At 32.8% G+C, this 15,219-nt stretch overlaps 1 protein-coding gene across 1 annotated transcript in view; it reads right to left on the bottom strand.

The window, feature by feature from the left end:
* Nucleotides 1–9,695, bottom strand: part of LOC114327417 (uncharacterized) — a 46,739-nt gene extending 37,044 nt beyond the window's left edge. Inside the window, exon 1 of the mRNA XM_050642540.1 lies at nt 9,523–9,695. Coding sequence (XP_050498497.1) covers nt 9,523–9,583 — 61 coding nt within the window. The 5' untranslated portion in view covers nt 9,584–9,695. The remainder of the gene's footprint in view (nt 1–9,522) is intronic.
* Between the last annotated feature and the right edge of the window lie 5,524 nt (nt 9,696–15,219).

Here is a 15,219-nt window from a genome sequence, read left to right as displayed (position 1 = left end):
TTTCATGATTTATTACCTTGATATATAAATATATATCAATATTGCTTTTACAAAAAATTTTCCGTAATGACGTGATTTTCTCTTCCATAGCTTGCTTCCATTTTTCACTATCACTTCTTTTAAGCGCTTCTTTAAAGTTTCTAGGTTCTACTTCTTCGAGTTCTGTCAACTTTGCTATGTAGCGCTCAGGTGGAGTACCTTTATTTATTCTGCTAGATCTACGATCACCTGAATTCTCTATATTGAGATCTGTATCTAATTGATAGTTAGAATCACCGTCATCGTCATGGGATTCTTCCCAACTTAAGCTCTCATACGTGTTAGATGTGTCCGTAGAATTTTCTATTTCCTCCGTGTTTTCAAAATTTGCAACCTCTCTGTCTTCTACGTCGTTTGGCTCTATTTTTTCCCGTTCCATCATGGACCCAATGGATATTTCCTCACTTTTTGCCTCCTTTTTCTCGACGCATATATTTCTCTTGGAAAACACCACACTACGGCTAATTGTAATACGTTCTGTATCTACATTTAACAATCTATACGCTTTTGATTCATCAGAGTAACCTACAAATATCAGTGACTCACCTTTTGGATCAAATTTATCCTTCATTTTTTCTTTGGGAATGTGGCTATAAACCGTAGACCCAAATATTTGCAAATTCGACACATTCGGTGTTACTTTATGCCACAATTCATAGGGCGTTTTTTCTTTCGACTTAGTAGGTAATCGATTTTGCAAATAATTGGCTGTCACTATCGCTTCCCCCCAAAATTTCTTTGCTAAACCCGCATCGATTAACATGCACCTAGCCATTTCAACTAGAGATCGATTCTTTCTTTCTGCAACCCCGTTTTGTTCTGGAGAGTACCCCGCTGTATATTGAATTTTTATACCTTTACCCTTTAAAAATTCCCTTAAATTATTATTTACGTACTCGCCACCCCTATCCGACCTAATTACTTTTGGAACCCTACCTAACTGATTACTCGCAAATTCTATAAACTCTTTTATACATTTTACCGCTTCATTTTTATGATTTAATAAATATATAGTTGTATATCTAGAAAAATCATCAATTAAAGTCAAAATATAACGTTTACCCCCTGGAGTAACAGTCTTCATGGGCCCGCAAATATCCGAATGTAATAAGTCAAGAATATTAAATGTATTGCTATGAGAAAATTTTGGAAAACTCTTACGTAAAATTTTACCTTTCATACAGCATTCACAAGTTTCCCTAATCCTACAGTCAGTCATATCAATCCCGACTGCCATTTCCTTTTCCATTAAGTGTTTGACTGCATCCATGTCCCTGTGTCCAAACCGTCTATGCCATGCATGTTGACAGTTGCTGGAGTGCTCCACAGCACTCAATCCATGGTCCACAGTTGAAAGTTTGTATAAATCCGGTGAAGGCACCGCACTAGCGACGACTTTTCCGTGTAAAGCGATTTTACACTCGTTTTTATCGAATTGCACATTATGTCCCGCACTTGTTAGCTTTTTCACCGAAAGCAGATTTGAGTCTAATCCCGGCACATACAACACTTCGTCGATTTTTAAATTTTCCACTCCCGATCCAGTCACGCACTCAATAAGTCCTGTTCCTATACCCTGAACCTCGGAGTATTGCCCTTTCTCCGCCAAACTTACGACGCCTTTTCTGCTACCGTCAAATTGGGTATAGAATCCTTTGTAATTAACCATGTGGCTCGAAGCTCCTGAGTCCACATACCACGAAGCAGAATCCCTTTTTCCGTCCCTTGAGCTATAATTGACCATAAAACATGCATCATCAGTACCTTCAGTGACTTTATTGGCCTTTTCCTTCTTAAACGCTTTGTACTTAAAGCAATCTCGTTTAAAATGGCCCTTCCGGTTACAAAAATAACACTGCCTTGCTTCTGCCCTTGCAGTACCATTATTTTTGTTACCCTCGTATACTGACTTCATCACCGACTCCTCCTGATTTCTTCCCAAAGCTCCCTGACGTCTCCTGTACTCATCTATTAATTTACTGGTAACAAATTCTAGAGTAAATTCACTCGATGGCCTACTTTCCAGCGCTGTAATCAAAAAACTGTATGAGTCTGGAAGACTTCCCAGCAAAATTCCTGCTGAGAACCTGTCCTTAATTTCTTCCCCTAAGGCGGTCAGTTTATTCAACGATTCTAGGAATAAACTAATGTGTGCTTCCATATCACCATTCTCCTCTAGCGATAGCCTACAGATTTGCTTTAACAAAAACACCATACTAGACAAACTTGATTTCTGATGATACTCCCTTAGCGCTATCCACGCATCGCGCGCGAATTCCCTGTTCCGGATATGCACTAATTGATTAACGTCAACAAGTAAGGCTATAGTTGACAAAGCCTTATCATTTTGTTTTTTCCAAGAACTGCTTCGATCTGCTTCTAATGGTAACTCACTCGAAACTATTTCCCATAGATCAGCATTGATGAGTAACATTTTCACTAAATAACTCCAAGATTGATAGTTCTTGCCGTTCAACTTTTCGACGTTATATTTCGCACTCTCCGCCATTATGTATTCGGTTAACACGAAAATTTCGCGACTGTACACTTTTAATTATTATCTTAATACAGGTGAGCTAACAACGTAACTGAGCCCAGAACCTATTAGAAATAGTAGATAATAAAAGGTACAAATAATACTAAACAAACTATTTATTTTATAACCGACAACGTATACTTCAAGACTACTGTAAAAATATCAAATACAAAACCACTAAAATCGCTCTCACATCCATATGTCTTGTAACACGATACTTTCATGTAATCAATCCTATGTAAGAGTTTTCGACCTAAAAGGTTCGGGGAATTAGCCCGCCCACTTAGACTGCATATGTCCATTTTAACACTAATAGGAATACCATAATTTATAGTTGAATATATTCTAACAATTAAAGTACATAATATGGGGTGTTGGATCAAAAGCAGCCTAAATCCTGATCTAGATATATGATCGAGCATAGAACAGGCCAGAAAATTTTTCGCCTTTTAAGATGGAAATATAAAGCAACACAGAGTGGTGAATTACTCGACAAGGGAATCTATAATTATTGTTGCATTCACGACTTGTCGTTCACCGTTATAACAATCTTTAGCCAACTATTTCCTTTTATACCAACAAAAGTGAATAAAAATAAACTAAAGTAAAGATGATTCGGATTTAATTACAGAACAGGGCGTCTACTATGTGCTTATACGTATTTCGATTTCAACTTAATCTCATTAGAGCACCTTTGTAGAAGCACTGAACTGGAATCAGTGGCGTACTGATAGATCGGCGGGCCCTGGTTCCAGTTGGGAATAGTTGGGATGCGGGCCCCCGCCCAAAACATTAAATACAAATCATCATATATATCATAAAATATATCATAAAAACTCAAGCTAATTTATAGTCCATTTACTCAGGGTTTTTGCTGTAAATTTTAAAGAACTGCTCGGATTGAGATGAAATTTGGCATACACATAGCTAACATGTTAAACAAAAAAAGTGATACCTATTGTGCCGATGTGCTCTTCTGCCCTTGGTGTGTTTACCCCTTCTCGGGTGAACAACATACGTTCAAGATAAGTCCGGAATTGGATAAACTGACTAAATCTAAGCAACCTTTATTTTCTATAGAGTTTTTCACTAAGTCAATACTTTTCGAGTTATTTGTGAGTGAGTATGTTCATTTTTCAAAAAAAACACGTTTTGAGACGGTTTTTCCGTATATTAAAAATATAACTTATAAAAAAGTGAAAAATATAGTGTATATCGAAGTCTTTAAACCCAATAGGTCATAGAATGTAGGTTCTTATTCGTCAAATTCCAAATCGAATATTTCCACGTGAAATGACCAAAAATGAATCAATTTTCGAGAAAAAGTCATCACAACTTTTTTAAAATTTTTTAAAAAAGCTATATTTTTGTCATTTTTTAGTTTCTAGCATCAATATTAACTATGTAACGCTCAAAATAAAGTTGGACACTTTTTTTGGTAAATAAATCGTAAAAATCACCCCTTAAGAGGAAACAGTAGCAATCAACAGGTAGCGAAAACGCGTTCCAAGATTGCGGCTGTAGTTTTGAATATTTTCTCGAGATATTTGGCACACGTATTTGTAATATAATAAAGAATGGCGGTACAGAGCCCAATTTGAAAAATATATTAATATGTGGAATTTCACTTTCTTGAAATAAACTTTTTTATGCGATGCCTAGATTTTGGGTCATTTTGGAACTACTAATGAAATAAAAAAATTTAGTAGTTCCAAAATGACACAAAATCTAGGCATCGGAGAAAAAAGTTTATTTGAAGAAAGTGTATTTTTTTGTTCTTCTTAATGGCGGTGCAGGCTCGTTTTTTTAATATTGTATTTAATTACAGAGTAATTTCCACATATTAATATATTTTTCAAATTGAGCTCTGTACCGCCATTCTTTATTATGTTACGAATACGTGTGCCAAATATCTCGAAAAAATATTCAAAATTACATCCGCAATCTTGAAAGCGTTTTTGCTACCTTTGTTGATCGCTACTGATTCCACTTAATTAGCATTCCAAATGAAATTAATCGTTACCGCTTCACAAGTTACTTGACTTATGCATTGCCTATATGATCTTTAAGTTTTACCGCTTCAAAGTGCTCATTTTTGAAAACAATTTGGTTTTAAATTAAAAAAATTTAAAATTGTGAAAAGAAATTATAACTTATTAATTATTGATGATACCAAAAATCTCAACTAGTATAAAAATATAGGTTTTGCTATTGTGAATATTTTGGACTTTTTGTTTTCCTGAAGACAAACATTGGTTATAAGATTTGTCTGTTCAAATTTTGCATACGCTCGTGATTAGTGACTCGTTTAAGCCCATTTTACTACAGCCTTTTCAAAAATAGGCACTTTGAACCAACGAATCTTACATATCTTATAAACAATAAGTAAAGTAATTTGTGAAGCGGTAATATCATTTCGGATGCTAATTAGAAAGTGATTTTCACGACTTTTTACCAACCAAAAAAATATACCAACATTATTTTAACCGAAATTTACTTACTTTTGATGATAGAAACTTTTTAAAAAAGCAATATACTATTAAAACAGTAAATTAATATTTATCCTATCGTTTTTCATACTCACATCATTGATCACTTTACGCCAGCCGTTTTTATAAATAATTAAACTCAAAAATTTTCTACATCCAAAATTCCAGTCATAATTAAAAACCTTAATATCGGAAAACTAACACAGCTTTTAAAAAATGAACATTGGAATAAAATTTATATCAACAAAATAGTGTATGTAATTAAATAATTAAATAATTACATACAAATCTGTAGGAAGATAAAACGATTAAAAAAAAAGTACAAAAAAACCTTGGATAACGGTGGGATTGATATTTTTTATCAAACGACGAGATTTTCTTAAAAGGAAATTAGTGTCTATATATAGTGTCTTGTTATCCTTACTACTATTGTCTATATTTAGAATTTAATTTCAATTTTTAAGAATAGGGATGTTCACTAATTTTTAAATATAGTTTAATTCAATAGATTACAAGGTATATAAAAACGTAACAATCATAAAACTGTTTAAAAATGTATATTTTTTAAGATAAATGAGTTCATAATGTTGATTTTCTTGGAGGCTAGAAAAACGGTACCCTGCAGCGAGGCTACGGTCTGTGACGTCAGCAGTCGTAACGTCTTTGATCGACGACTGACGACTAGTTTTGTATACTTATTTACTCAGTGTATTTGAATGTGCGCAGTTTTTTACGTATTTAATTATTAAAAATAAAGCCAAATAAGTAGTGTTTTGTTCCTGGGTGTGTAAATACATCAAAAAACAGTTCTGACAAGATTTTTATTACCGTTCCAGCCAATTTAAAACAGAAAAAGAAATGGTTTGTTGCAGCTAGAACTTAAAATAACTAACTTAAAGAACTAACTTAATAAAATAAACATAGAAGTTTTCCAGAGACTTTCGGCCCTTGGTAATAATGTAATTGTTCTTTCTGCATTTACATTTTTCAAAAATACTTATTAGTTTTCTCAGGATTCGAAAAAAATGAATGAATTTAAATATCATTGGACCAAGATTTTGCACCTACCCGCTTAAAGAGTAAATGAAAAAGTTTCGGGACCTCAAATTTGTATTCCTTAAACTGGGATATTCCTAAACACGGGATTCTAATAATACATACAGTAAAAGTAAACCTTGAAATAACTACATGTGGATGTAGGTATGACTTTATATTATATTAAAATCATTAATAATTTAGTGAAAAGATTGGTTGAAATGAAAATGTATAATACCCAAGTTCAAAAATATTTTTTACCTTGGAACAGTTGTCAACTCGAAATACGAAACAACCGAAATAAGATCTAGAGTTGAAAAGGACATAGCAACATTTAACAACATGCATGAGAAATATTTTCACCCATTGCGACACAATATCTCTCCCACTAAAAATGCGGCTGCTAAAATGTTATTATTTCCGGTCTTGCTATATGGCGCAGAGGCCTGGACAATAATGGAAACATTAATGAAAAAGCTAGAGGCATTCGAGATGTGGGTGTACCCACGTATCCTCAAAATATCCTGGGCGACCCACACCAAAGTACAGGTATTGCGTCGAATGGGAAAACAAAAAGAAATCTGTTTTACAATTAAGAAACGAAATCTTAAATATTTCGGTCATATCATGAGGCATGATAAATATCGTATACTCCAACTGATAACGCAAGGTAAAATACAGAGCAAACGCGGATCCGGAAGAAAAGACACTCATGACTTAAAAACTTACGCCAATGATTTGGACAAAAATCGATAGAGTTATTCAGAAACGCCTCAAATGAAATTAAAATTGCCATGATGATAGCCAACGTCCACAACGGACAAGGTACATGAAGAAGAATAAAAATATTTTTAATACACCTAACCAAGGTAAAGTAATAACCAGCCAATATATGCATACAACTTTCTCTATTTTTTTTTGTGGAGTATTAAGCATTTATTTTTTTAGCTTAAAGAAGACATGGAAAATTATATGGAATATACACTCAGTAAAGCTGTGGTAGATTTATTTTTTTACAAGATGCCAATAAATCATACACCATTGTTACATCTACACTACAGTCGGTAGTTTATACGAATCGGCTTTCTGAAAACCTTCTTCCATTTTATTTGTTTATTTTTGTAAAACCCAAAATATGTCCTTACAAACAGTCTATCCACTTTAAACTAAACAAATTCACTATAAAACTCCACTTTAACCCTGATAAAACAAGAAGAGAACAAAATAAAATGACCTGAAACGTCAAACAGGTAAACAGTAACACTATGAGAATGGCGCGCGCTTGGGGTATGCAACTAGTGACGTCAGGCCAATAGAGAAGCGTTCTTGAAATTTAAAATAATGCTAGATTTCTAATAAAGATTTTTTATAGAAAGGCTTTTTCAATTTTGTTGAAATTTTGGACAATTATTCCTAGGGTGTTTCTTAATCGTTTTACATGTTTGAAATGACTTTTTAATTTTTTGTGAACATCCCTATTACGTACCTATATAAAAGTACAGGCTGAATGATGACGGTTCTATAAACACGAGTATCGAGCCTATTGTATTGGGATTATTTTTATGACCGTATAAAACTTGCAATGCATATTTACAACTTTGTAGTTTACCTACATCTTATTCATGGATCTTGCTAATATACAAGTGTTTGAGTTATCACGTATAGGCATGTCCTGTCGGTTAGTCTGTACAAATGTTGAAACATGGGCTTTGGAAAGCACGTAAAACGTGTAAGAAACGTTACAACAGCAGCGTTCCCTGTATTTCAATCAATTTTGTTTTCAAATTTTTTGAGAAATAGGTATTCTTCGTGTTTATTTATAAGTGCCTACACAAAAATTAAAATCTATTAAGCAGTTACATTTTCTATGTGTGTACTTGTGCAGTTCAAAATTTTCCCATCAAATCCCCATCAATCAAAGCGGGTTCCTGCGGGGCCCGGGCCCTGGTTCCGCGAAACCTGCGGAACCATGCTCAGTACGCCACTGACTGGAATCAAATATCTAGCACATATGGTGCTATTGTTGCTAGTTGCATCTTTTGTAATTATTTTAATAATTACACCGAAAAGATGAAAAGATCTGATTCCAGTTCAGTGCTTGCACACAGGTGCTCTGATGAGATTAAGTTGAAATCGAACTACGTACTTATAAGTACATAGTGGACGCCCTAATCTGTAATCAAATTTGAATCACTTTTACTTTAGTTAACAATAATAAAAGTTGTGTATGTACTCCAGTATAATAGTATAAAAGCCAATTGGAATCATAAATTTATAACAAACAAGCTGAAAATGCGAGCATTATCATAACGAAAACTTTGTTTATTTACGTATTTTAGTTCATAATATGGAAAGTTGCTATTATGAAAAGTAGTTTAGAATTAATAATTATGTTTTAATGTGCAATTATATCATTCTAATTTAAATGTTATGAACTATAAAGGTAGTTTACTCTTGATCGAAATTCATATTTTTTATATACCTCGTATAAAATTAATAAAATTTGATATATGATGGTTGCATCATAAATCCTAGAACATGAAGAGCTTTTTATGAAGAATAACTTTTCTTCGTCAAATTAAAAATAAAAGAGTTATAAATGAAAATGTTGTTGGTATCCATATTTGAGAAAAATCTTCAAATATTTGTTTCCATTAGAAGGATGTAATTGCACATATCAGACCATAATTTTTATACCAAACAATATTATTTCATATACTGTCGGTTCGCTAAACTCAAACACAACTGGCTAGTGATTTTAGTCAATAATTTTTCCAATTGGGCAAAAAAAATGATTACTAATTAGTTAGTAATTACTAAATGATTAGTAATTTTCCCAATTTTGGCAAAATTCGCAAAAAACAAAAAAATTACCTACTAAAATCACTAGCCAGTTGTGTCGAGTTTAGCGAACCGTATACTCGTATAAACCTTTTTAAAGCTGTTAATAAATTATTGCTTTTAAAATATACTCAACTTGTATTTTTGAACATCTTATTTATTTTATATAATAATTAAATTCACTATCAAATGTCATTGATGTTTTATTAATACTTAATTTAAAATTTAGTTTGACATTCACGAAGTGTCAAGCTCAAATGTAAATAACCTATGCTTTGCTTAACAAATAGAGATTAAAAAACTAGCCTACTTAATAGCAACGATTTCAGCTGGAAGTGTAGTGTGTCGGCAGAAAATAAAACGATTGTGACGTCACATTTTAGACTTTGAGGTCGATTATCTCGAAGACGGTTAGAAATATCGAAATGCCGTTTTCATATTTGGATTCAGAAGAAAAAACTACATAAGAATCCATCGATAAATCTGATCTGAGTATTGCAGGAGCGGCAACGTAATAACACACACACTTTTGCGAATTTATAAACGAAATGTTTTCGTTGAAAATCTTAAAGTTTAACTTACAATCCAATTCCAAGCTGAACACCAATTTTAAACAAATAAGATACACTGCTAATAGCTTCATCTTGATGAAATTTTATAATAATTAACAATATTATTTGGTAGGTACATATACCTACATATATTATTTTATATCTATCGTCTGACTTTTATCCAATACGTTATCCAATATTTACATAAAATTTTATTATCAATCTCTATAGCTTACAGTTATTACTTACTGTCATAATAATTTTTGTTTAGAGAAGAGTGGGGCGTTTCTTCGACTGAAGTGTAGGAAATTGGTAAAAATAAAAGGGAATTGGAAGAACAAATTATGTTTTCTGTATTTTGAGCTCTGATCGAGCTATGCATCTTTTGTATTAAGAGGCTACATTATCGAGGCATCAATATTTTTTTTGTAAGTTTAGCGAACTTTCATCAGTGCCGCAACAGTACGTCAGCAGAGCTACAGTGACAGTGACACTATACTATCAAAAACAAAAGGCAATATTGTGACAGCAATAATTATTATACTCACAGGCGCTCTAAATATTGCCAAGTCAGTCAAGTTCGATTTCTTGTTATAGATAATCGATTTTTAGTAATTCCAAATGTGACACAAAATCTAGGCATGGGATAAAACAGTTTATTTGAAGAAAGTGTATTTTTTGTTCTTCTTAATGGCGGTACAGAGTCGTTTTTTCAATATTTTATTTCAATATTGTTTAACTTTTATAAGGTATAAAATTATCAATTTTAAATAATAAGAAACATTTTAAATATAAATTTTATTAAATTTTGATTATATTTATAATAGGGAAAATTTAACGTGGGCAGGGTTTGGAACGTTAAGATGTATACTAAAAAGCACAAAGATACAACAGTACCTAAAAACCCGTGTATTTGACCAGTGCATCCTTCCTGTTCTGACGTATGGCTTAGAAACATGGACATTAACAAAGGCCAACATAAACAAAATAGAAATAACTCAGAGAAAAATGGAAAGATCCATGTTGGGAATAAAACTGCAAGATAGAAAATCAAACAAATGGATAAGAGAGAAAACAAAAGTAAAAAATGTAACTGAACATAACAGGGTTAAAGTGGAGATTTGCGGGCCACAATGCAAGACAGGAAGATAAAAGATGGAATGCTGAAATACAAAACTGGAGACCGTGGAAAGGAAGAAGTGGAAGGGGAAGCCCTCAGATGCGATGGAAGGACGATATTGTAAAAGCTGCAGGAATTCACTGGAAAAGCGCAGCCAAGGACAGACAGTTATGGAAAGATTTAGGGAAGGCCTATGTCCAAAGTTGGATAGAAATGGGCTAAAAAAGAAGGGAAATTTTTTATAATACAGGTGTCTTTCGAGTTTTCAGGTTGGCAAAGATGTCTATAATTTTCGAAAAATCGCATGATTTTACCAAATCATTATCAATGCACAAAGTTGCTAGGCCAGTTAACCGATCCTATTTCATTGTAGATTTCATAGCATTTTTAATGCGAGAAAGTCAACTAAAAGATCTTTCCTCTTCAGCGGGTTAAATTGCTTAAACAATCTATGGCAATATTAAATATTTCGTCGTGCTCAAAATTATCAGTTGCGTTACTACTAGGCCTAGGCAAATCATAAAAAAATCTGACAAGCTTCTTGCGCCGATTTTAGAATAAAACAATAAAATACCGTGCGTCCATAAAGTAACGCATAAATTCATTATTTCGTAAACCGGCGACTTTAAGGAAAAATCCCGAAACAGGTCGACTTTTATTTTTAATTTCCGATTTTTTGGCGTATATCATACTAGTGACATCATCCATCTGGGCGTGATGACGTAATCGATGATTTTTTAAATGAGAATAGGGGTCATGTGATAGCTCATTTGAAAGGGTATTCAATTCTCTATTCAATAATGTAAACATTAACATAATTATTTATACAGGGTGTTCAAAAAAACATTTTTTAATTAAAATAATTGAGACAATAAGAAGAATGTACTGTCAGAAAACAGAAAAAAAATTTATTTGACAAATAAACATTGATTTTCGCTTAACTGAAATGTCCAAACTAGTAAGAGGCAGATGGGTGGCAGCTTTAACATTTTACTTAAACAAAAAACAATATTTATTTGTCAAATAAACATTTTTTTCCAGTTTTCTGACAACATTAACACGTATTTTGAATTAGATAAATTACATACCTACATTCTTCTTTTTGTCTCAATTATTTTAATTAAAAAAATGTTTTTTTTGAACGCCCTGTATACCTAAATAATTATGTTAATGTTTATTTTAGGAAATGAGAATTGAATACCCTTTCAAATGAGCTATCACATGACCCCTATTCTTATTTAAAAAAATCATCAATTACCTCATCACGCCCAGATGGATGACGTCACTAGTATGATATATATGCCAAAAAATCGGAAATTAAAAATAAAAATCGACCAGTTTCGGGATTTTCCTTTATAGTCGCTGGTTTACGAAATAATGAATTTATGCGTTACTTTATGGACGCACTGCATATTTCAAAATAGAGGTAAAGCTAATATAAAATATAGCAGAGTGTTAATTAAACGCATTATGCACATAAAGTGAACAGCAAAAATACGGAAAAAACTACGTCTTTGGTCTGGTCGACGCCGGGCCCCTTACATTGCCGGACCCCGGTAAAATGTACCGGCTGTACCCCCCTCTCGGCGGGCCTGCCTGTGTTGCTCAACGTGGACTTAGTGAGAGTGGTAATGCAGTGGTACGTGGTACGGGCATGTACACAAAGAATGCCAGAGCTCAAGTGGCCGAAAAGAATCTTGAACTGGGACCCGTCAGGAAGAAGACGAAGAGGAAGACCTGCTACAAGATGGAAAACTTACATAGAAAAATGCTATGATAGAGACCTCAGAGAAGCGAAGGTGACTGGGAGAGTACAGTGCTGTGGAGACCGAAAACGGCAAACTCCTAATAGTGTGACACCCGACTGTTTTCAGCTCCCGGACTAACAGACGCCGAAGGTGTTTACCGGGAACCTATTTTTATACAATGATTTACGCACCTGTGGTTGATTGATTTATGGGAGACCCTCATTTAAAGAAAGATCTCGACCGAGTTTGTTTACATACCTTTCCTAATAATTGTTCTTTTGTTATTGTACTAGAAAATTCGATTTTACGTGCTTTAAGTTATTATGTAAATACTCGTTTATTCTGGATCATTCTTTTGTATTCGATATGATTAAGCATTGTATAAATAAGAGGGATTTGGAAATTAGCAGTTAGTTGTGAATTTGAATACGTCGGTGTACTTGATATGTATCGAGCGCGATATTTTTGAACTTGTAATTATGTAAATAAATGAATATCTAGATTTAGTGTAATACATAAATTAGACATCGTAGTTTGTAAAATAAAAGATATAAATTCAGTGTCCTTCATTTGTTTAGAAGTAAGTTATTAATAAATAAATAAAGTCAACTAAAATTAAACTTAGTGCCTAAAAACATAAATAATAAAATAGTACCTAAAGTCAACCGCTTAAAGTCAGTTTTGTAACAATAGGAAAAAACCGAAGAAGAAGTAGGTATAGTAAATATTTTTTTTATGTGAACTGTATTCTATGCACATATATGATTTTGAACAGTTTTGCTCCTTTTACCCCCCGTCAGACATTAAAAACACATAAATTCTTTGTTAGGCAATCAAGATATTTTAATGTACCTACAAGTGATGATGGATTGTTAAATAGCGTTTAACTCGTAAAAACATTTACAACTCTCTCCCAATACATAAAATAATATTTAAATAACAAAAACAAAATGTTATATTTAAACCTTATATAATAATATATATTATAATATATCGGTTATTCAAAACATTTCGAAGCTTAGAGGTCAAATTGCAATCTCTGGAAATATTTTGACTGATAGACGTTGCAATACGGTTCAGGTTGTGAGGCTTCCGTATGAAAAAAAAATTAAATCGGTTTCTTTGCGGATTCCTACTCAAAAATGTCCCCTTTAAATAAATCAGAAAAGGACGAAATTTTTGGGCAAAAATTGTTTAAATATTTTTTTTTATTAAAAAAATCACTTTTTTTCTCCGGAAAATATTGTTTTAGGTTTTTTGGGTCAATTTAAACAAAATAGATTTCTTGACATTTTTCTCAAAAGTTGAAAGGTTTCGAGGTATAACTGATTTAAAATCTGAAAAATGATAAATGCAAAAATACGCATTTTCGAAGCTTGAAAACTCATATGTAAATATTTTTGTGGTTTCTACGTGCCTGAATTGAAGTTTAGATTAATTTCAAGATTATGAAGAGTAATCGGGGCTTATTTCTATTTAGACCGTTGTTTTTTAATTGATAATTATAAGCGTCCACTCGATTTTAAAGCCGCCGCCCGTCGCACTATACCGTGCGTCTCTGTTAAACTATTATATGAACTTATGCGAAAAATTCCCCTATATCAACAAAAATAGCCAAATACATAAAAAAAAGAATAGAATAACATCAGCTTTCAGAGCAACCAACAATTTAAGCAAATACAAGAACAATAAGACAAGAAACAAAAAGCAATTACAGAATGGTGTTATGGTGTATATGTACTTGTATACAAACCGAGATTGGTGACTGTCCCAAAACTTAGGTACATCGGTCAAACTGGCAGAACCTTTGACAAACACATAGCAGAACACAAAAGGTCTTTCAATAATAGAAAAACACACTTCTACATACGCACTTCACTTTCTAGATTCTAGATCATAATTATTCTTTTAATGAAGAGTTTCAAATTCTTCATATTTCTTCATATATCTTCATATTTCTTCATATTCAAAATAAAGGCCTTAAGCTATCTTTATTAGAATCTGTGGAAATTAATAAATTAAAAAATATCTAGGTACAGATATCATTCTGAATGAACAACTTAAGACAAACAACAAACAGCTCCCCACTCCTCAACCTAGCCAGTGAAGGCCGCGTCTCACCATCAAATAATTTGATTAAACAGTTTGAGCAAACTCCGGAAGTACGTCAAAGTGACGTCACAATTGCAGTTTTTTTGAAATTCTAAAAATCTGTGCTCTCACTATCAGTCTAGTTTGATCAAATTTTTTGTATTGAGTTGTCTAACTTGTTTGTACTTTATTTGACACGCTGTCATTTTATACACGTATTCTTATGGAGTAAATGACTTCATATGCAGTCATGACCGCGAATGTGTTAAAATTAAAATTTTTCATTATTATCCACAATGCACACTCAGGATGTGACGTCACTAACTGTTACTTTCAGTTTGCTCAAACCAGTTTGATCAAATTATTTGATGGTGGGACGCGGCCTTTAGAGGCTTTAGAGTGCAGACACATAGTAAAATAATCAAATAAGAAAGGCACTCTGCTTGCAAATGTAAAAATTGCAATAAAAGCTGCACTCTTCACATGTAAAACGCATTTTGATTTTTTTTTTTTCGGTATGACGACACACTCTTATCAAAAGATATCAAATTTTTATCGTCGAGTTGATACAAATGTTATTTAAAGAAATTGATTTCGCGCACGTAACTGACATACGAAATCGCCGGTCACTTCAATCGTTGTCTCTAAAACGGTTCATATACAAAAAGTGCTGATACAACATTTTTGTTAAAAATTCTGTGCTAGATCTCCTCTTTGAAACAATTTTTTCTACGGAGTACAGGTCTTGGTAAATCGATGTTTTCAATTT

The sequence above is a fragment of the Diabrotica virgifera genome, chromosome 2 (assembly GCF_917563875.1).
Source record: "Diabrotica virgifera virgifera chromosome 2, PGI_DIABVI_V3a".
NCBI classification, from domain to species: domain Eukaryota; kingdom Metazoa; phylum Arthropoda; class Insecta; order Coleoptera; family Chrysomelidae; genus Diabrotica; species Diabrotica virgifera.
The sequence above is the reverse complement of the archived record's forward strand: the minus strand, read 5'-3'. Positions and strand labels throughout refer to the sequence as shown.